The following is a 25073-nucleotide window of genomic DNA, read 5'->3' as shown; positions in this document are numbered from 1 at the left end:
TTAAAGCAAAATGTTACGACTGAAAGGAAATATTCATTCTTTAAATCCTGGGCTTGAACCAGCACCCCAAGGAATGAGCCAAGTTTTGACGTACAATTAACACTGGAGCACACCAAACCAATGTTATATGAAAATGGTTTCTTTCTTATTTCAAACCTGAATAAAATATAGATGAATATAAAGAAGGTCCGCTCTCAAAAAACGCCATCTTCTCAACTTCTGATGAGATGTGCACAAGTTACTGATGCAAACGTAAATTTCAGTTTTATGCCGGCAGCTTCAAGGCTTTGCCTTTAATGACTAGAAGAAAAAAATAATTAATTAAAGCTAATGCAAAAAAGCAAAATTATTCTTTAAGGAATATAAAGCTCAACTATCAGTGATTGGATGTGTTGGAACACATTGCAATTTCTTGTTAAATGTATACGAAAGATAATTTCCTTACAGAGCTGCCAACCTTATGAAAGGAAAAAAAAGGAGATCTACTCAAAGCTTTAAGGGAGAAAAAGGGAGATTTTAAACGATGCTATAATGAATAAAAAACACTGTTACATCAAGTATTTCTAGTTTAAAGTAGATTAATGTTACACAATGTGTTAATTTAGTACCATTCCAGTGCAGTTCTTTAAAAATTCATGTACTGTAGATTGAAAACGGTTGACAGACAGTTTGAAAAAATATAATGAATACAGATATAATCAATTGCTTAAGTTTTATTTTATTTTTTAAATATTCGCGACACTTATTCAAAATACAATATCATATTCTATTATAAGTTATTATTTTTCTCAATATCAGATAAAAGTTACAAAAATCAACCTTTTTTTTCCCTGTTAATGCAATTTCTATATATTATATTACATGTTGAATCTCAAGTTAATTTTTTTAAAGAATTTTTTTTTTAAAAATGTTTAATTTTTAAAAAAAAAGAAAAAAAAAAGAATTTAAAAAAAAAAACGGGAGAAATGGATACTCAAACGTACAACCGGGAGAATGGAGTAAAAAACGGGAGTCTCCCGTGAAAAACGGGAGAGTTGGCAGGTCTGTCCTTAAATACCCTTCTCTATATACTATTACTTTTGCGCGGGGGGGGGGGGGACTCAAACCCATTCTGGTATATTTTTTAAGTCGATATTTTATATTAGAAATTGCACTATCAAGTGGTTTGACAGAGATCATATTTCATTTGCGTCTGGGAGGTAAAAAATGCATTAGGACAAGCTGATTTTTACTTGTTTTACAAAGAATGAATAGTGTAAAATATAATAAAAGAATTTCACCATATATGGCATGTTCTTTTCTTAATTAGTATCAAATCACATAAAAACACATTGAAAAATCACATTGAAAAATAAAAATCTTCAATTTACGTCAAACTGGGAGTTTTAGTGTAACTGATCCTTTTCAAACAACATTTTATTATTTTTAAAAACAAAATGGTATCTTAATTAAGAATAGCGGAAGGGGTTTGAAAAATCTTACATACCCTTACATGGGGGTGAGGGTGGGGGCCAAAAATTGCCAAAATCATCCTTAAATAAGTAAGGAATTGCCCCTCATATTATTTGTAAACATGCAATGAGAGTTAAGAGATTAAGGGAAAGTAATTTATAATTATACATATTGCCAAACATAATTTTTAAACTCTGAACATAATATATGTTGTAGAGCTTAGAACACAAAAATAGTCAATATTAGGTTGAGCAAATTATCGTTAAATACTATTAAAATTATAACACCTAATTAATAATGGTTATACTTTACAGTAAGGAAAGAGCAAGGTCAATTACAGGGGCCGAAATTTTACCTCTAACATGAAAGTACAGTAGAACCGCTAGTGCCTTGGAGGTTAGAAATCTCGGTTAATAAAAGTTTTGTATAAAATCTTGTCAGGATTGCAAATTTTTAGAATGTATTAATTGAAAACACAATAGAATATTTTTAAAAGATGAAAATGAACATACAAAAAGCAACGTTTTACAGTAAATAAACTAAAATAGGAAAATAACTTGTAGTAAGTTAAACTAAAGTCAGACCAAACAACGTAAGTAGAAGCACAAATTTGTAAATTACAGCAGACACGTGTTTCGGCGTTACAGGGAACGCCTTTTTCAATGCAAAAAATAATAAGCTTATGGATGAAAAGACATCCGACAAAAGCCAAGAGCAGATAAGCATGCAGCTTAAAAGATAAAAACAGCGGATTAGCCAAACACCAATGACAAAGTTATAAACCGATCAGGAACCAATAGGAATGCAAGCAAAGGCTAGGAGCTTTCTCTTAGGTACGACCCAGAAAGAAAGAATTCAATTGGACAAGGATTAAGCCGAAGCTTCAACAAAAGGAAAAGAAATTGTCAGTAACCGTGAACCGCAAGAAAGGAAAAGCAGAATGGAAAACCATGAAATAAAATAAACAGAAACAAAAAATATTCGAAAAAAGGAAAAATAAAGATAAATAGAAGAAAATTGGGGGGGGGGGGGGGTCAATCAAGACAAAAAGGTAAAAATAAACAAAGGAAGATAAAAAAAAAAAAAGGGGGGGGGGGGGAATGGGGAAAGGACAGTATTAAAGATATGGGAGCCAAATGTTAGAAAAATATGGAACTGCACTAAGATCGTTAACTAAGTTAGAACTGTTCCTCAAAATATGAAAGGATTCCCAAAAGTCAAGATCTGATATCTCCCATATCTTTAATACTGTCCTTCCTTCCCCATTCCCCCCCCCCCCCTCCTTTTTTTTTTTTTTTTTTTCTATCTTCCTTTGTTTATTTTTACCTTTTTGTCTTGATTGACCCCCCCCCCCCCCCAATTTTCTTCTATTTATCTTTATTTTTCCTTTTTTCGAATATTTTTTGTTTCTGTTTATTTTATTTCATGGTTTTCCATTCTGCTTTTCCTTTCTTGCGGTTCACGGTTACTGACAATTTCTTTTCCTTTTGTTGAAGCTTCGGCTTAATCCTTGTCCAATTGAATTCTTTCTTTCTGGGTCGTACCTAAGAGAAAGCTCCTAGCCTTTGCTTGCATTCCTATTGGTTCCTGATCGGTTTATAACTTTGTCATTGGTGTTTGGCTAATCCGCTGTTTTTATCTTTTAAGCTGCATGCTTATCTGCTCTTGGCTTTTGTCGGATGTCTTTTCATCCATAAGCTTATTATTTTTTGCATTGAAAAAGGCGTTCCCTGTAACGCCGAAACACGTGTCTGCTGTAATTTACAAATTTGTGCTTCTACTTACGTTGTTTGGTCTGACTTTACTATTCAGCACAAAGGTATTTATTTATTTTATCTTAAGTTAAACTAATCTAATTTTTTTTTTACACTGGCAAGTTAAACATTGAAAGTTGCATTAAGAGAACCAAATTTTCCACAAAATATTTTTGTTTTTAATTTGAAAATCCATCATTTTTTTATTGAATTTACATTATTTAAAAAAGAAAAAAGACTTCATTATATGCTTGGTAAACAAAAACCTCCGTTAATCGAGGTTCTAATGTACTTATTGAAATAAAATCAGAATATTTTTCCTGTTCAACATTTTTCCATTTCATCTACAACAGCATATACAAAATGAGGAATGCTTTTTTTTTTTCTGCTTTATTAACAGTAATTTAAATATTCTTTTTCAAAGTATAAAACAACCCATAAAATGTGGACAAATCTGAGGTATTATTTTACGCTAGTTTTTTGAGTAAAATTTCACAAATTTCCAAAAATCTTAAATACTAATTGTTCTTTTTTGTATCATTCTACTAAAAATATAATTTATAATCTATTAATAACTATTAGTGACATTTCTAGCAAGGGGTCAGTCATCATAATGGGAGATTTTAATTTTCCAGGAATTGATTGGAATAATTTTTACCATAGTAATAGCAGAGAAGAGGAATTTTTGAAAATAATTGGTGACTGTTTCTTAGATCAAATTGTAACTCGGGGTACTCGACAGGACGCGATTTTGGATCTAGTTTTCAGCGACATGGAAGGCTCCGTTCTGGGGTTATGTGTAGGGGAACACATTGGAGATAGTGACCACAACAGTATTAGGTTTGGGATTAAATTTGATATGCACAAAGTAGAGAATTTTAGGTTTGTGCCCAATTTCAGAAATACTGACTTTGTGGCACTTCGGCAGAGTTTGAATGCAGTTTTTTCTTCTGGATTGGACAATAGTGATGTGAATCTTCAGTGGGCAGAGTTTAAGGAAAATCTAGCGAATACGGTTAGGGATCATGTTCCTTTTAGGAGAAAGGGTGTCAACACTAAAATTTGGCCAATGTGGTTCTCCAGGGAAACTAAAGACGCTCTAAATTACAAGCAAGTTGCTTTTCATAGGTTTAGAGAAACGGGTCATAGTGCAGATAGGCTCCAATATTGTAAGGCAAGGCGTAAATTTAAGTATTTGGTACGGATGCAGAAAAGAGAGTTGGAGCAAAGACTGGCAGATAACATAAACAGGAATCCCAAGAGGTTTTTTGCATATGCTAATTCGGGGAAAGTTCGAAATAGTCATATTGGGCCACTGGTTGATGAGCACGGAATTTTAATTCAGGACGATAGTGATATTGCTAATGTTCTTAATAACTTTTTTCGAGTGTTTTTAACGATAACTGTATCTCAACAGTTGACACCAACAGGACACAAGCTATAGTAGAGCTTGAGGACTTTGTATTTTCCAGGGATGACGTTTTACTTCATTTATAAAAAATTAAAGAGACTAAGGCTCCGGGGCCAGATAATATTTATCCGAAAATTTTAGTTGAATGTGCAGAGGAATTAGCAGATGTAATCGCAAACATTTTCAATGCTTCTTAAAATTCGGGGACAGTGCCAGAGGACTGGAAGTTGACTAACATTACACCGCTCTTCAAGAAAGGGTCTAAAGGGAGTGCGGGAAATTATAGACCTGTGAGTCTAACTTCAGTGGTTTGCAAAATTTTTGAAACATTGATGGAAATTAAGATAGCAAATTTTCTAGAGACTAATAATCTATTGACTAGTTTTCAGTATGGTTTCAGGAAAGGTAAATCTTGTGCAACTAATTTATTACATTTCTATGACAAAGTTGCCATGGCATTGGACAATAAGAAGCCTGTAGATGTTGTTTTCATTGATTTTCAAAAAGCTTTCGATAAGGTACCGCATGTTGCTCTACTTAGCAAATTAGCTGATATAGGAATAGGAGGGAAAACTTTCATTTGGGTAAAAAACTGGCTGACCGGAAGGAAACAAAGAGTAGTTGTAAGGAGAAATTATTCTAATTGGAGTGAGGTCTTAAGCGGGGTTCCTCAAGGATCAGTGTTAGGGCCTGTTTTGTTCATTGTCTTTATGAACGATATTCACAAAAATATTTCTGGGAACATGAATTGTTTTGCTGATGATGTCAAAGTTATGAGGACTAGAAAATGAAGAACAAGCAAATCAGTTGCAAGAGGATCTAGATCATATTACGGAGTGGGCTGATAAATGGGGTATGGCTGTTAATGTTGGGAAATGTCAAGTGCTACATTTAGGGCATGGAAATAAGTGTACAAGTTATTATTTGCAAGGTTCAGTCATTAGTCAGGCAGACAAAGTTACTGATCTGGGGGTCTTAATAAGTCAGGATTTAAAGTCTAGCCAACAGTGCAGCATTGCTAGCAACAAAGCCAATAAGATGTTTGGGTTTATCAATAGATCTATTTCAAACAAATCTAAAGAAGTTCTTCTGCCCTTGTATAGAAGTTTGGTAAGACCCCATTTGGAGTATGCTGTTCAGTTTTGGTCTCCTTATCTTAAGAAAGACATTAATGTATTGGAAAGGGTTCAAAGGCGGGCTACAAGGCTAATAAGTGGACTTTCCCACTTAGATTATGATTCCAGGCTTAGAAGGCTAAAAATGTACAGTCTTGAGCAAAGAAGAGACCGAGGGGACATGATTCAGCTGTTTAAATTTATTAAAACGAATGATGTTACAGGGCTAAAGTTTAGCATTGAAAACAGGACAAGGGGTCATTGTTTTAAGCTATTTAAATCTCAGGCTAACATGGATATTAGGAAAAATTATTATTTTAGCAGGGTAGTGGAACCTTGGAACAGCTTACCGGAAGAGGTGGTAATGAGCAAAGGAGTAGACAGTTTTAAGAGGGCCATTGATCTTCACTGGGGATTGTAAATTGACTAGGACCAGTCTAGCTGGGCCCAGAGCCTGTTGCTGGTCGTCACTTTTGTATTTGTATTTTATTCAAAACAATTATGAAACTTCAGAATATTTGTATAAATTTTATGAAACAAAAGTAAACAATTAAAAACATGAAAAAAGTTTTGGAAATTACACAAGACATTAATGTAAACTTTTCACAATCTAAACTTCCGGGAATGCAAAAAAGGCTGAAAAAGGAACCTCGCTCATACTTAGGCTTGCCAGACATCCGGTTTTCAGACAAAATCCCGGTGTCCCAGCCGGTTTACTTCACGTCCCGGAAAAAGATCAATTTGATCACAAATGACCAAAAAAGTCTAAAAATAATTAACTGTGATGGATTGTTTAGGATAATTTATTTATCATTTGTAGCGTTGATTTGTAAAACTAACACCAAACTAGCTCGAGAGGATTTTTATAACAAGATTAAAACCAGACAATTCCTTTAAAATGAAAAGTTTGTCTAAATATTGTCCAATTTTATATATATATATATATATATATATATATATATATATATATATATATATATATATATATTCCTCATTCAAAAGATTTTTTCTAAAATTGTAAATATTTAGATCAAAGAAGTTAAATGTTCAAATTTTCTTCTTATGTCATTTTCTATTATTAGTAATTTATAATTAGTACCACATTGTCATAGGACATTGAGAATAAACTGAACAATAAAACACTCAAAAAATCAGCCACAGGTGCGTACCCTTTAGAGAACTAGCGATGATGGGAGGGGGGGGATTCTAGTGTCCCAGTTGAACATTTCAGAAATCTGGCAAGCCTACTTATACTCAGTTTTTTAGTCCCTTCATTTAAATATTATATTAAAAGTAATTTTCAAGCAGCAATGAAGTTCAACTTTGTAGCATGTTACACTATGGGTGATGATGAAATATGAATTTTAAATTGAATTTTGCGGATTTTATGTATCAAAGATATGTCATTTTGAGAAAAATAATTGGTTCTAAAAACACTTTGTATCGATTTTTTTTTTTTTTAATTACAGTCAAACCTTAATATCTGTAACCTCTTTATATCAAAACTCTTGATACATCAAAAACAATTTACCCTGCATTTTCCATAAAAACGCTTATGTATTTTCCATGGTTATCTCGAAATTTTTTGAAACCCTTGATAATATAGAAAGTTTTCCACAAAAGCAAGTTTTAATTGTTGTTTTTCTTCGGCAATTTTTGAAGTAAAACCAGTTTCAGAGACAATAGGTTGAAGTTTTTCATCTCTTTTTTGGAAGTTGAGAATAAGGGATTGGGGCAAGATAATAAGGGAGTGTGATAGTATATGTAATAGTATATGAGGGTGAGCTGTAGTTCTTTTTATCTTAGTGTTTTCCCCAGAGTTTAGAATCTTCGTGCTACTCTTTGAAACATGTTGTCCACTTTGAGAAACGGGGGTTGATTTTTCAAGCGAAAACGGAAAATGTGTTTCTCATTTTCATCATTCTTTTTCCAACAAAATGGCTGCTGAAAAGTTTTTGAATGTGGGGGAAGGGGGGGGGGCTACTAGTTGAAGATAAAATTGGAATTTTTAAATTTTTGGGTATAAAAACAAAGTTGAAATTGTTCATCATTTCAAAATCTCACCCTGTACACTTTTGACAATTATAAAATTTCAAATCTAGTAAAATATTGAAGACTAACTTATTAATCATAATTCAAAGTGGTCCCAAAGTACATACATAAATGTATATATTGTATAAGTATGTAATTGTGCAAGTTACTAGAGTATTTTTTTTTCAAAACCTTAATAACTGCAAAACTCAATATCTTTAATTTTTTTCCCTCCTGAGATATTCGAGATATTGAGGTTGTATATAAATAAAATAAATGCTTGCCAACTCTTAGAAGAACAAAAAATTGTTTTTATGACTTAATGCAAAAATATTATATTAATGAGTAATAAATATGTTATAAAAATTCTCATGCTTAAAAATTGCCTATGATGTTTCCTATAATTTTATTCAGATAATTTTCAAGTTCACACAACGCAAATCAAATGCAATTCTTTTTTTTTCCCTTTTACGCTAAATTTTTAAAACAAGAAAAAAAAATTACAAATTCACCAAACTAGTTAAATATAAGACCGAAGATAAATTAACCTATCTTAATTTTTGTGCTTTCTTAACAGTCCATAGCAAAATTGAAGTTAGTGCATAAGCATGCATATGCAACATTCATATCATACACATGTATGACAAATGAATTATTTTAATGTTAAATATATTAGCAGTTGACAAGCTTTGAAAATTTAATGGAATTATTCACAAAACTTGTACCGCTACATTTCCCCTTATTTTGAAAAAAACATTTCTACATCGAAAACTCAAGAGAAAGCTGGCATCTTATAACTTTTCCAACAGTGTAATCGTTATTGGCTAATTTTTAATACTTTGTAATAGTATATTTAAACAAAATAATGGATGACAATAAACTATAATATATGAAGAAGCTTACTGGTCAAAATAATAAAATCATGGCCTGCTAGTAAATGAACAGGGGTAAATAGTATTTCTAAGGTTTTTACAGGTAAAAACCCCATGTCCTGATCTGATAAAAACCAGTTTTTCCGGGTAAAAACCCAACCCTGACGTGTGCCTAGTTGAAAACTAGGGGTCCTTCCCCGTGTGCCTAGTTGGAAACTAGGGGCCCTTCCCTTGAGAAGAAATGGCTCGGAATGAGAGCAGTTTAAATTTGGCAAGGTTTAGGGTTAGAGGGGGACCCGGTGACCAAATTGGCAAGGGGGCCATTGGCTCTTGGTGGCCCTGATTGTGCAGGTTGATAAGGACAGCAGCTTATGAACAGAAGGGGCTCATACTAGGTCATTTTAATAGTCAAAATCTACTTTTTGTTCATTTGAACAGTTAAGAAATATCAGGCTCATGTATGAGACTAAAAGGGCTCATGGTTGCACTCAGGTTGCACTAATGATAATGACATTAATAATTTCTTTTTGCAGTTAAAAGATGACTTTTTCCAGAAAAATCAAAGAAACTGAAGAAGACTAATCTTCACTCAAATTTTAAAGCGAACTAATTTCGAAATGGAAAATATATTTTTGAATTAAGAAATTGTTTCTTTTTAGAAAGAATTTTAAATTTTTGGTTTTATTTATTTATTCCTTTATTTTTATTTTGGGGAATATGCATGAAAACTGGGACCTACCATCATCATCTTCTTGAGCACAATCCAACAAAAACATGAATAACTTTAATGTATAAGAAATAACTTCAAAGGATAAGCGACTAGGCTAAACAATTAATGAGTGAAAATTCACACACACTGCAATATGAGCAAAAATGATTAAAGGGTTGTATCAAGCAAAGAAAGCTTGATACAACAATACCCTTAGAACTGTGAGCTTGATACAGAAGATTACTATTTGAAACAACGCAATTAGTACACATACAGCTTGTTTCAAATTTTTGTACCATGCAAACAAAATAAGTAAGCTGTAAATAAATGAACATAAATTATATGCATAAAAAAAGAAAGAATATGCAGAAGATTGTCTCTTAATGCTGTACTTACAAAATCAAATGAATATAACAGCACCAAAGTTATTTTTTAGAGAAAATGGCATTATAATAAAATATGTTTAGTTGCCAAAATTAAACAAGCGTATTTTCAAACCACGGACTCAAAAAACTAAAATATAGTTCAGCACAAAATGCATAAAAAATCTCATTTTATACAGCCAAAACATTGAAAATATAATTCCAACAAAAAAATCATAATGTAAATATTGACTTACCTTTGGTAATATATAAATAAAAGAAGTCACAATAGAGAACAGTCTGTACAATACCAGCGATGATGGCAATCAAATCATAGAAATTTTCAGAATAATAGCGATATACCCAATTCAAAATATAGAGGGCTCTGTAGGAACCCAAGCAAAACAAGTAATGGGAAGTGATTGTTTCAGCTTCACCTGTCTTTGATACCATGAACAGCTGTGGCAAAATCGCAACTGATTCTAAGTATATTGAGAAAGTCCAAAGAATCTAAAAATAATAAAATGCTATTAGAGCTTGATAAGTTACTGTCAAATATAAAATAACCAAACAGACAGACAAGAGAAAACTCGGAAAAAATGGTTTGTCTGCACAGCAGTATTAATTTTTTTAAGTTAATTCATTATTTTATTCAAACATGCATTCTTAAGTGAAAATTCAGTGATGCACAGTTTAAAAGGTTTTTGAAGAGATTGTATAAAAAAGGCATATTAATGAAACAACATATAACAGATATACGTTTATATGTAATAGATTCTGAAGAAACCAATTAAAAAACGTATAATTGATAAAAATGTATAAAAGATAAACAAACGTGGCTTCACTGTATTGGGCAAGCTTGTCTGTATTTGGGCTAGTACACGGGTAACTGACAGACATTTTTGAAGCAAAACAATACATATTCTGTAATATTCAACGAAAAATATACATTGTAAAAAAAATCTTTTCCCGTGGAATGTTGTATTTTTTTAGGCTGAATTCAGAGGTATAATTTGATTCTCAAAATACATTTCTAGAAAAGACCGTTTAAAGCATAATAACCGACTGACATACTTCTTTCATAAATGTCAGTCAGTTACCATGTTTTTAATAAACATTTAAAAATCTTCCAGAATGTATTTCGATAATTCAACTATATACTATTAAATACAGCTTTAAAAATACAATATTCCAGAGCAAAAAAAAAAATGGTTTGCACAAATTCAATTACCCGTGAATTTGCTCATTTACAAATCTCCAAATGAAATCATGTTTCAAAAATAAAATATCTACAGTTCTTCAGAGAAAATTAAGGAAACAATTTTAGAATCAATCAAAAAATTGAGCAAGTATGAAGTAATTTACGTATTTAGATTTTGTCCTCCCAAGGGAGATAAAGAGTTTCTAAAAATAATTTAGACCTGGTAAATTCCTCATAAATACAAAGTCGATCATTAAGCATTTATTGGTGATTAAAAATCAACTTTTAGTTCCGTCACTTTTTTTCCCCGGTTCCTTTCATTTTCAGGGAGACAGAAAGGACGATAGCCTTCTCTTTAAAATGTTGGTAGTTATTGTTGTTTGATAATGGGGTTGCATATTGGTTTCTCACCATTTGTAGACCTAGTGCATTGTCTAAGTGAGTTGACATCCAATCTTACATGTGGCATAGGGTGGTGCAAAATTTCGAAGGTGAAAATTTTTTTAAATCCTATTTTTTGGTTCCAATACATTAGAAAATAGTAGAACAAAATTCTATAACATTTAATTTGAATAATCTTTAGAGGTAGCTCAAAGTAGATGAAGTTTGCATTATTGCCTAATATATGTGACAAAGGACCAAACTAACCACAAATATGATTAATTATTCTATCAACAAAAATTAATTACATCATAAAATTGCTATGTTTATTCATTAGTTTCAACATAACATTAGCCAGGAAATATATTTTTTAAATATTCAAATGTTTTTTGTAAGATATTGCAGTTAATGCAGTTCTCCCCAATCCTTTGTAAGTTGACAAAGTGTTGCGCTTTGACCGAAGAAGCATCAATGCTGGTAAAAGCAATAGCACCTGTTTTACTGGTACAAAAAAAATTAAGAAATAATAAATTCTGGAATGTCTGCACCACATTATGGAATTGATTATTGGAATCATTTTTAATAAATGCACTTCTATGTAACAGATTCTAGGCCTGCTGGAAATTCATTAATAAGAATAAATGCATTACAAGACTCAATAATAATAGTACAGTAAAAACAGAGGTCGAACCCAAACATCCAAAAAAAAAAAGCTAAACCTGGTGCAAATTGTTTATTGCCCTCCCAATAAGAACAGGTAAAAAGTCCCACCCTATTGTGCGTCGGGTTTTGGAATGGGGGGCATCTAAAAATTGCTGTTTTGGGTATTTTTCCAGAATTTTTAGAATAAATTTAAAGTGAGAATATTATGTTTTACTAAATTTAAAAGCATTAAATTAAATGTGTTTGACCCCCAAAAGGGATGACATAACCCTCCAATGCTACAGAGCCCCTCTATCCCCGTAAAACGAAGCAGTACCCCCGAACCCCCCTCCATACATTTCATATGGAAACATTATTTTATGCTAAGTTAAAGTTAGAAATCGAGTGTGTCCATCTTCCAAGATCGATAGTGCACCTTCTCTCAAAGCTACAGCACCCCCCCCCCCCCCTTCGCCAAATAAAAAAAATCCTCACCCCCCCCCCCCCCACTTTTATTTCAAGTACAAGTAATATTTCATGCAAATCAAAAATGCATTAAATCAGGACTGTCAACCCCATAAGAACAGCAGCTGACCTCTCAAAACGAAATTATATACTAAAATATTATCCCCCCCCCCCCCCCTCTAATGGTGCACATTTGATTAAATGGCCAGAAAAATTACGCTGAACTGTTTTTGCTTTCAAATGATTTCTCCTAAGCTTGTAACAAAAAGTATTCGTTATCAAGATGTTTTTTGGAATCTAGATCCTCAGCAAAATCGTAATTGTTGCAACTATGTCTAACACACTTTGTGCATATAATTGAGCACTTTAGTACACTTTCACACTTTTCAAACATTCACTATATCCAATAAACTCCTCAGAGCAAGCAGAAGATTTGAGACGCAGAAAGTCTTCTAGAGCAGAAGGCTTGGCTGTTGTAATAGGACGCAGATTATCTTTCTGTGGTGGTTTGTTTGCACCCATCAAAAATGACACTAGCTTTCCCATACTTACAAATTACCTATACACTGCATTGCTGGCATATTTCCTTGAAGCTTACAGATCATTACCAAAAATATGATCAAGCAGGTATCTTCCATCTTTACATACGAGGCAGTGAGAAGCGAAGGGATGCAAGTGCGGCAAAATTAAAAATTTGGAGATAACCAGTACAAATGGTAGGTAAACTTCTCCTCTATCTTGAGGCAAGAGATGGTACTAGTAGACCTGGTAGTTGCTTCTATGCAGCATGATTTAGAAAAGAAAATCAATGAAAGCCTACCTAGGACCTTATCTTTAAACGCGTTTTATTCAAAACCTGAAAATGTCCACTTACATCCCTTTGCTTCTCACTGCCTCGTATATGACACCAGCTATTCGTTCTGTGATGGTGGATGAATCTTTTGCTTCAGATAATAGCACTTTAACGATATAAGATTTCTTTCCTTCTGAAACCAGATTCATCGAATACTGATGGAGGATCAGCGCATAACTCGTACCAGAAGTTTTTAACAATTTATTCCATCTTTACTGTTCATACCATTCGGTGTAAAAGATGGTCTGGGCTTACACATCTTTACAGATAGTAACTACTCTCGTAACAGAAGCTAAAGACATAACTGTTTACCTCCTTTACAAAGAAATGCCACAAAATTGTTTGCCTTCAATATCCTTTGATGTTACTACCCGAACGTTAGTTAAAGATCTCATCGCAACTCACCTTATCATCAGCGAGCAATACCACTACCAACTTAAGAGGGAAGAAACTTCTGGGGGTTTTAAAAACGCATTGTGATTTCCAAACTGGGAGACAGAAAGGTGTAAATATTTAGCATTCTATTGTTGTATTGCTCATTGCTCTCATCAAGAGTTGTTCTATCGTTGAATCACTACACATTCTAGACCACCTGAATTTGTCACTGCGTTAGATCGTTGGATAGCTGATGTTTTTAGCTGATGTTTGATGTCATTAAATTTTTTTTATCGCATAATGTACTCAAAAGTTTGAGATAGTGTTGAAAGTATATGTCTGCATATTTAGCATAATTCACATAACTTGCTGCGTAAAAGAGAGGCAGCTTGGTGTTTGCTAATGAGAACCCCCACCGACTTAGAGGGTGCAGAATTGCAGCATTGCCCGTCTCACTATTGGCAATTTCGGTTTTTCCCCCCTTACGGTGATGGCAAAAGATTGTAGAATAGTTAAGTTTGTCAATCAAGAAGAAGTAGGGAAACTTGGTCAATTTGGACTTTTTTTTATGCTGCACAGGAATTTTGTATTCCAGCTCTCTAAACAGTTTAATAACGCCAGTCACAAATAATTTGATTACTGAGCTCGCTTAGATCTTTTAGAATTATCATTCTGACATTACCATATCATTGTGCGGCATTTTGTACTTCGGAAAAGTTTAAATCAGTGATATTTTTTCGTGAATTTCGCTGCAATAGTTGATTTTAGAATGTAAATTCACGGTACCCCCCCCCCCCCCCCCCAAAAAAAAGCGATGGCGCACCCCTTAAGTGTGACGGAGTATCCCTCCAGAATAAAAGCCCTCAAAAAAGAAAGAAATACCCCTTGAAAAAACTGTCTTAAAAATTCAATGACGCAAAGCTGCTCCATGAACCTCCCCCCCCCATTCCCCCCCCCCCCCGCCTGTGCACCCCTGTTAATTAGAATTTTTTTTGTGTGAGAGTTTATTATTTTACTATTATAGAGTGGTTTCTGCGAGGTTTGAGAATTTTTTTTAAGTAATAGAAATTATTCTTTTTTAAATAGAGGATTATTTCTCCCCCCCCCCCTTTCCCCCAAAACCCGACGCGCAAAGTGCTGGGACTTTTTACCCCTTCTTGCTGGAAGGGTAAGAAGTAATTTGCAACAGGTTTCACCTTTTTTTTTTGGATGTTTGGGTTTGGCCATTTTTTGGCCTAATTTTACTGTACTATAAGGAAAAGTGACTGATGTAAAGGACTACAATACAATCTGTTAAACAATTGTTGTCTCACTACAACTCAAGAGATGATTATCGAGAATTTCTTGAACTGATTTTAGTATTTCAGCACAAAACCCCTTCTCCTGGAATCAGATTTATTGTACCAAGAGCTATGCACCATACTCAATGAATGTTAAAAATCTTGTACAGTTTAAAATATTAATGTTTAACCACTAGTTCACCATCACTTCAGTACAAGATATTGGATTGCAAAAGATATGGTATGTTAGCAGAAGACGTATATTTAAAACCTTGGATGACATCTTCTATACTTTAGAATGCACTATGCAGGGTTCGCTGATATGTATCATGATATATAACCAAAATTTATTTTGAAAATATCATATTTTGATATTTTTGTTATTTATTTTTCGTAATACATTTGCTATATAAAAGTTAAATGTATTAATCATTTAATATTATTTTTTTATTATTGAAAATAATCAAAAGTAATCAGGGGTCTGTCCAGGATTTTTCACAAAGTCCGTTTTTTGTGAAAAATCAAATAATTTTGTGAAAAACGAATTAATTTTGTGAAAAATCAAAAAAAAAAAAAAAAATTGCGAATTAATTTAATTGTTAAAACAAAATTTTAGAATTTAGAGATGGCACAAACTGCATCAAACTTAAAGTTGAGTGTTTTCCTTTAATATGTCGGGAATATCATTCTGGAGTGTTTTTCTGATATTTGGCGCGGGGGGGGGGGGGGGGGCATCGCTCTCTCAAGTATCAATATTTATCTACCATTCTACATTATGTTAAATTATACTAGAAATATTTCTGTACAGTATTTAAAATAAATGTAACAAAATAAATAAATAAATAAAATAAAATTCAGACAAGGGGGTTCAGCATTTAACTTTTTGACCCAAGAGAATTTCGTTTAAAACTTATAAATTCCATGATTTTAACAAAAATAAAAAGATATTTTAATTGTTTACCTCTTAACAAAGTGTAATAAACATCAAAAATTTGAAAAATCGGATTCCCATAGCGGATGCAAAGAGATCGCAATTCTCAAAGTGAAGGCATCAAAAGTATAAAAACGCTTGTAAAAGAAATATTTTTTATAAAATTATTTTAAAACTGCATTTTAGAGACCTATGATAAACATTTCATTAATATCTGTGGACACAGTTGAAGCAAAAAAAAAATTAAACCATCTATTCAGCATTTTAATTTTTGACTCATAAAAGAAAATGGAATTTTGCTTTAAAAACTTGAAATGCGAGTTCCAACAAAAATAAAGAGACTTCTCATTTATTTGCATCCTAATAAAGCGAAGTTAGCTTGAAAAAAGAACAAAATATGATTCTCATTTCGGATGCTATAAGATTGGATTTTTCAAAATGTAGACATCTAAAGAAAAAAAAAACCGTAATTAAAAGAGTTTATTTAAAGTTAATCATCCTTGTTAGCATCGAAAAATTAAAGCCCATATAATTTTCTTCTAAAATAACAGTTAAACATCACACTGCACACCGTACCTTAAAAAGGCAAATATTTACAAGCTGGTAAAGTGATGAGAATATTTTCTAATCAAGTCATTATGAAGATTTAAGGCCAGACTCGAAGTGATGATAATTTTGAAGTTGGTAACCCTATCTGAAACGATCATATTTTTTCCCCACCCTTACTATCCCTTTGAAGTTCTAAGTTCATTTCGCAGATATATATTATTATTGTTTATTAAATCATGAGTGGGGAGAAGAGTGCTCACCAATACCTTTTCAGAAAAGTTTACAACAACACCACTGCTAATTAGCTGTGATAAAACAAACAACCAGCGTTATATTTATTTGGCAGTAGTAATTATTCATCGCTTGCAGGAGCATCACAAGAGTGTCGATTCTTTTTTTTTTTCTTTTCAAAATTAGCCGATTTTGTATAAGCTGATCCCTCTAATTTGACTTCAGAAAAGGTTCCAAAAATTTATCGGTTTATACACAGAAATATGCGTTATTTTGCTTTCAGATTTGCTCTTTCAATAAACAATTTGTGAAAGATCCGATCTTGTTTATCAGAATTTTGTGAAGGGTCCGTTTTGGTTGGTCAGAATTTTGTGAAAGGTCTGTTTTGGTTGATCGGGATTTTGTGAAAGGTCCGTTTTAGGGCCAGACCCCTGGTAATGCATATATATATATAACATATTAATGTATCATTAATGTAAATGTATAATGTAAATAATATAAATATTCCTTATTTATTTTCTATTCATAAGATTATTATTAATGCAACAATTTTAATTGGTCAGAAAAAAAATGTCTAATGGATGTGTACTGACTATATTTATTTCTGAAATATATAAAATTTGTAGAAGCAGATTACCAAAGAAAAATGAGTAAAGCATCTAATGCTTAAGTAATTCAATTAAAATAATAGAAATGTATCAGTTATGCTATACAGTAGACCCTCGTTTTACGCAGGTTCATTTTACGCGGTTTCGATTATAAGCGTTTAAGATTTGACACCTTTATTTTATTTTACGCGGATGAGTTTCAGTTTTACATGGATGAGGCAATGGATACAGATAAAATTTTTCCTTCTTTCAAAATTCAAACTCCTAAAGATTGCAGATTACATGTTATTAAACTGCATTTTGGCATGCTAATAATCGAGCTTGGGCCACAGGAGACATTTTATGTGATTGGTTCCAGAGCTCTTTCAAAGTTATTAAACTCCCACAGTTCAGAACTCACTGGAAGAAGAGGTTTTTATTTAGGAGTGACAAAGGCAGCCAAAACCAACGAGGATACCGACAACGGTGACACCCAACCAAAAACGTTCACATTGAAAGTTTTGAGCCATTCCTAGATAGTGATGTGGATCGGGTAAATACCCAGTGGGTAGGTAAATATTTTTTGGGTATTTACCCAAGGCCTGGGTAAATACCCAAAAACTGGGTATTTTACAAAAAATGCAAAAAGTGAATGGGAATTTGTTTTTTAAATCTAAATATGAAATAATTAGTAAAATTGATACATACATATGTATTACACAGTTTATAATATTTTTTATTGAAAGACTTGATGAAATTATGAAGAAAAAGGATTGATTAAGTATTTTTATGCTAACATTTATGTTGTACTGCATTTATTTTTTTATTAAATTGTTTTGTTCTTTAAATTAAACATTGTAAAACAGCTGAAAGGTCTCTATTTTTTCTCCCACTCAATACATATGCTTGAAATACAATAACAAGTCAAAGTCAAAATATCAAAATGAAATAAGCGAACTAAGGACTGATACGTTATCACGGGATAGACCAGCCACTTCGTTCGCAAGGTCCATTCTTCAGAACATCTTTGTTTTGTTCCTTTCTATTTTTGAATTTTAAATGTGTCTGTATATTTTGTGTGTGCGTGCGTGTCTATTATATATATATCCGTGGATAGCTAATTATCGAAACTTGTTTTCCTAATTAGTCGAGGCGCAATCCCCTGCTATTAGTTTTAGGTTTGAGCTCTTGTTTATTGTTTATAGTTTAGCATGTGGTGCATTTGCCCAATGTTACTCTACATTGCATGTACTGGAGCTTAAACATTCTCTTTTAGTTCATAGTTAAAATTTTGGTCTTCTGATCATATTTAATGAATCCTCCACGGTTGATGAGCTCTGGATTCACACTTTATCATTTCTTATTTAATAGCTATTTGCAATTTTCCTTTTTATTATTATTTTTATATAATTTGTTTAATATTTGGAATTTGGCTTACTTATTTTATAAATATATATATACATATATATGAGATGCAGAATACGCCTGAACACTTGAACTAGGTTTGGAGGAAATTTCTGCAAAAGATATAGGTAAATAAATAGTAATAATAAATTGAGCAACATTTTGTTGCATTTTGATGTCGTGCAGGGATATATTACTAGGTTATAAAAGACTAGAACCTTAAAAAATTGATGCTTGCTTTTTTTTTTTTTTTTTTTTTGTAACCAGTTAAGGTTTTTACTTTTTGTAGGATGACTTTTTATATCTGAAATTTGGCTATCAACATTGATTAGGCATATCCAGCACATTTAATGTGAATATCATATTAGATTGCTAAGTTGTTTCACTCAATACTTCTTTAAATATGTGATCAAAAAGAATTTTTGGGCAAAAATTTATTGTTTTGTATAAGGTTGGTTATATTATTTTAGTTGAATATAAATTTTTGAAATAAATACCCGGGTAAATACCCACTTTGGGTATTTACCCGGGTATATACCCTGGGTATTTACCCCTGAAAATAAATACCCGGGTATTTTACATCACTATTCCTAGATGATAAAAATGATCTTTCTCATTTGTTAGTGAAGGAAGATTCTATCACGGAAATGACGCAAGTGATCATGGATGTGTTAATGCTCTGCAAAAAATTACAGAGAAAAATTCTTAATGACTGCCAAAAGACTATCATTGCCAGCTCCTCTTTATAAACAGAACATGAAATTAATTTATGTTTTCTTTACGCATGTCATGCATAAACACCCATATAAGTACTCATTATACTTATTATTACAATTAGACATCATTAGAATGAAGTGGGTTTTTTTTGTTATCTACGGAACCTGACCCTATTTTAACACTACTATTAGGTCTCAGCATTTCCTTGGAACATAACCCCCCATGTAAAACGAAGGTTTACAGTACTTTAGTTAAAATAGATTAAATTGTCACATTTTACAAATGATTGTAAATATCATAATTAAATGCCATTCAAATCAATGTAAATTTTTATATAAAATGTATATTTATGAATATAAATAATGAAAAAAAATTGATTCATTATAATAAGATAAGAAAATAAACAGCAGTTTTTTGAGGAAGCAGTTACTATTTAAAGACTTAAGTTTGCACTGATTGAAAATATTGGATATAGATCAAAGTATCCGATATTTTCAAACCCTGGCACTATGTAATGATTTCAATTTAATGAAATTTAAATTCCATAATTTCAAGATAAAAATATTGAAGAAGTAAGTAAAATTGCATGGTTCTTTTTGACAATCAAGTAACACACTTGAATGGAAGACAATTGGTAACTCAATATTCAAGGGGAAAAAATATAACTCATACCTTTTCAAAAGAATTTAAAACTCTTATATTTTCAAAATAAATAAATGAATAACTAATTTCAAACATTTGACAGATTATTAACAAGCTGTATTATTTAGAAACATATTAATTGTTAACAAATATATTGAAATTTCATCATAGTAAAAAAAAAATCTCAGAATGGATGCCTGAGAAGCACATTGAAATTGAAACACAGAAACTTCAGAGCACTTGAAAAAGTTAAATCTGTTTATGAAGGGTTTTATGCAGAAAGTTTAAAAAGATAAAAATCATCTGCACTCAATAAAAAAAAATGTTAATGATAAAACATTTAATCACTTACATGAATAGGATTAGAACACACCTATTAAAAGCAAGAAATTATTTGCTCATATTTATTTTACCTGAATAAATGAATATCAAATTTTTTATTTGCTTAAAATTCTGGTATTTTAATATTTGATTATGTTTCTTATAGTTAGTATAAAATTAGAGGAACATGTTGATTTGTAATATTTTCCATTCAAATACAAGGCAATTTATTAATTAACTTCTTATTTTAAATGCATTCTCAATACATTTAAGGGATTTAACAAAACAAAATAGCATAATTTAGAAACTGAAAAACTTCATTATCTTCTTTTTCATTTTACTTGTTTGTTGATAGTCAGAATTAAAAATCAATTTTTTTATTGATGGTTAATTCTACACACAACAAAACCAAGAATTTTAAAAATTCCTTTCAAACCAAAACTATGCTCTTTAATATACCTACAGTTCTGTAAATCCTGACAACTGATGTTAATAAAAACAAAGATTTAGTATCATATTAAACATTTTCTACAACTGACAAGCATATTTATAATTACTTGCAATTCGCATAACTTTCTTTGAGTGAAATGAACTTTAAAACATTTTAGCAATTAAGGTGAAATATATGATTACTCATAAATAAAAACTTAAATTAAAAAAGGAAGGTTTCATAATATCTTAATGTAATAACTTACCAAGCCTGTCAATCAATAAGAGAGAAATAATTGTTACTAGAATTTTAACAAAAGGTATTAATACTTTCATTCTACTCTTTCTTACTTATATAGGTAACTGTCATGAGATTAAATCTGTAGCTGACAGCTTGAGGAAAGGAATGCAAAGTGATTGAAAATGTTTTTTTCTTTTATTTTTTTTCTGAGAATGTTGAAATTTTGGTATTGAGCTGGTTTCAGGGCACATTACATATCACGACTATTATCATATATGCATAGTAAGATAAAAATATAAAGTATCTATGCACACAACTCAAAACTATCTCCAGGTATTTAAAGCAATATACATTGGGTAGGTTAAATGTTCAGTAATACAATGCTTATTTTGCTTTCAATCATGTTTCCATGAAAGCAAGAGATTTATTTCATTAATTTAACTACAGATTTACAAGATAACCATTATTTAAAATTGATATTTATTTAAAAATTTTGAGCAAAATACATATTTGCAGCAAATGTATCTGCACAGCGGCAAATGTATCTGTGCACGCCATGCGCATCTACATTATTTAGCTATGCATATATGGTTGGATCTGTATATCCACCAGTGATCTCAAGCCTTCTGTGTGTGGTTCAAGATTTAACAGACACATAACTTACTGCACTAGTTCTGTTATCTATTTTGGAAGGGCCATGAGAAAAAGAAATTTATGAAGATTTACAATAAAATCTTTTCCTTCACAGTGCTCAATTCATCCTCTCCTTTGAATTCAATGAAACTTCAAATTCAGTTGAAAGGTGAAAGAAGAAGATAAAGATTCAAAAAAGGTACTTTTAAGGCTAACTTCTTTGGGCCATTCCACAGAAAATGATAGTTTTATCCCACATACAATAAAACCTGTCTACAACAATACTGTTGGGACCCAAAAAAATATCATAATAGACAGGTTATCGTTATAGACAATTTGATTATTCATGCTGACATTTTGCTGGGGGCCAAAAAAAATAGTTATAAACAGGTTATTGTTGTAGACAGTATCGTTATACACAGGTTTCACTGTATGATGCTTTATACATTTCCTTAACAATATTAATTTAAAAGGATAATGCAGAAAATTTTGTTGCTTAATAAATCAGAGTTGTGTGTGTGACTTTTTGAGCAAAAAATTTTGTCATTGCCTTTAAAAATTATTTCTTTCTTATGAAATATAGGAACCGTCTCATGCGGCTCTTTTTTCAAGGGTTTGAATTATTATCTCTCTAAATGAGGTATGTTTCCTCTACGTTGATACCTTAGCCTTCGAAACCTACAATTTGTTTCGTCATTGCTATATTGAAAGAGCAACTATATTAAGTAATGCATGCAACAAACTATAAGAGGTTGACTTTGGATGTCCCAAACAAGACGACCGCACAAAAATCAAATTTTACATAACTAAGTTATAATACTGTGTCAGACGTATCTTCGTATCAAATATAAAGATTAAAAAATGTGCTCACTCCTGTTCAGTAAACGTATTAAGATCTATAACAAAATGTGGGCGAAATTATCGAGTCTTAATTGCTCCGCACGTGAACATAGAATGGCCCATATTTTAAGTTCTGAATACAATAAAAATCAAGTTTTACTATTTAATGTTTCCCCCAGACGCTTTTAGGAGGGAAATGCACCCTGCCCCCTTTCAAGCAACCTTCAATGTGCCCTGCCCTCTTTTCTTTCTTTTTTTTTTTGCATTTCCCAATGCGCTTTTTTCAAGTTGTAAAAAATTGTACACATAATTGAATAAGTTAAATATAATTTTAAAATGTTCCTTACTTCAAGTGGGCTGAAGTCATGATTTACAAGTAGAGCCAAAACAACAACAGGGATGACAAGGAATTCAATGCGAAAGGTGTCGTGGTTGCGATCGTAGGTGGCCTTGAATTTCACATAGATCAAATACAAAGTAGCAAGAGATGTTCCAATGAAAAATACTTTCATTACTGAGTTATAAATAGAGATGAAATTGCTGAATAGATCCAAATAGCGAGTGGTATAAACCAAGCCAAAAAGAATTTGGCTCCTTCCCGATATACCTAAAATTTAAAAAGGGCATGAGACAATGTATAGCATTTGTTAAACAGCATGTAAGCATAAAACAAGTTTTGACAAGCACTAACTATGGTTTCCAGTTGTTCACTGTTTAAATCGAGAGTCAACTATAATCACACTAAGTCCTCCATTTCTTTTCTATACAAAGCTTTACGATAGAAGTACAGTAAATCCATGATAATTTAAAGCCTAAAAACTTGAATATTCCTTAAACTCAAGTTTTCATTGGGTCCCAAAATAATTCAATACTTTCCAATGCTCAGTTGTCTTTTCATCTTAAATATGCACATAAGTTGAAACAAAAGTTTTGTCTAGCAATCAAAATCTTCTACTTTGGTTTATAAGCTTTATATAGGGGTGTGTGGGGCTTGGTGGCCTGATCGGTAGGGCATCGGACTTATAACCAAAGGGTCTCGAATTCGATCCCAGCCGGTCGAAAATCCTCCGTGATCGTTAATAGTCACTGGGGCACGTTAAATATGTTTGTGTTCACAAAGTCCTCCAAGTTAATCAATACCTCTGGGGTGCTGCACCAGGGATTGTTTGGCTTCTGGTCTGGATTAAAAAAATCAGAGTCGTCTTCAAAGCCCCATTGAAAAAAAAACCAGTGAAACCACAAATAATGGTAACTATGGGGAAACCCTCGAGTCTGAAGCTTGAATGAGAGGGGGGGGAGAGAAGTAAACTCATTTAGAATACTGCTCTTTAGCAGTATTCTCTCTCTTCATGGATCTGACATGAGCATTGTGTCCTTTCCTGTCTACACATAGGGAAAATTAGGATTTTTTTACAAACTTAGATGATGGGCAAAAATGAAAGTTCTCACTTGCGTTTATGAAATTGAAACAAACAATGTGTGAATCCTTGTTAGACTAAGCAACTGTGCAAGCTTTTCGTGAGAATTTGCTTTTGCAGATTCGAATGAAAATGACGAGAAGAATCTTGAATACCTCCACATCAACAAGCATACAGACGTCAAATATTTTACTGCAGAGCCTAGAAAAGTCGGAAAATGGGAAAAGGTCGCTGTATGTTTACATGTTTAGCGGCTTTTTAAGATGCATATAACAAATATAAGCATTAAAAAATAACTTTTCCTTCCGACGTAAAAACCGTTATAAAACTCATTCTACACACAAAAAAATTATGTTAAGTACAAAAAATTATCCACACTATGATCGTTCTTCTATCTATCATGCACATCACAGCTCATTTTAAATTTTAGCGATTATTTCTCATTTTATTCGTTGTCGTCGTGCAGGCCCACTATATAAATTTGCTCTTCATAATCATCTTAAATTCATTTGGTTCGGAAATCGAATTGTTACTTTGAACTTTCCCAGAAAATGAAATATCCTATTGCTCATTTTTCCGATAGCACGAAACAGTACAAATATTTATCAGGTGCAGGACAAACCGAAAACCTTCAACTGGGTGTACAAATGTCCTAGCAAGAAATGCAAATAATGTCAACAGTTCCCGAGATTAAGATCCGAAATTTCTAAGCAACATAATAAGAGGAATTTATTAAATTAGATTAAATTCGCACAACCTTTAGAAAATGCTAGGATTACAAAAATACTGCGAAAATCATGGCGGGTTGTTGATCTCAACACTAAGCCTAAACACTAAATTCCTACCATTATTTATGTTAAGATAATGAGTCATTTTATCGAAATTCTTTCGTTGATTTATAGTGGCATAAAAGTTACAAAAAATACAATAAAAATATCATAGTATGTATACTGCAAAATGACATGAGATTTAAAGAACCCGGTAACCGGCTGATTTTATATTAGTTGAAAAATACATCTTTGAACGATTGTGAATGATTACCTGCACATGATCTCGTCTTCCATATTTTAAGCACTAAAATTATGATGGCGAGAAGGTGGGACAAATCTCCCGCTAATCGAAAAACATTCATTTTTCCTTTTCTATGAATTTACCAGCACTCAAATCACTATGAAGAGCTGGCATTCGCTACAGTGACGTGGCCTGACGACTTGACATAAACAAGGA

At 32.1% G+C, this 25073-nt stretch overlaps 1 protein-coding gene across 1 annotated transcript; it reads right to left on the bottom strand.

The window, feature by feature from the left end:
* Positions 1–25073, bottom strand: LOC129228305 (ER lumen protein-retaining receptor 2-like). The gene is made up of 4 exons (XM_054862980.1): positions 24888–25073; positions 22776–23035; positions 9964–10216; positions 1–300 (listed from the first exon to the last, which is right to left on the bottom strand). The coding sequence occupies exons 1-4, from the start codon at positions 24976–24978 to the stop codon at positions 266–268; spliced, it is 639 nt and encodes a 212-aa protein (XP_054718955.1). The 5' UTR covers positions 24979–25073; the 3' UTR covers positions 1–265.

This window comes from Uloborus diversus, chromosome 8 (assembly GCF_026930045.1).
Source record: "Uloborus diversus isolate 005 chromosome 8, Udiv.v.3.1, whole genome shotgun sequence".
NCBI lineage: Eukaryota > Metazoa > Arthropoda > Arachnida > Araneae > Uloboridae > Uloborus > Uloborus diversus.
Note: the sequence above shows the minus strand (reverse complement) of the source record. Positions and strands in the feature narration are given on the sequence as shown.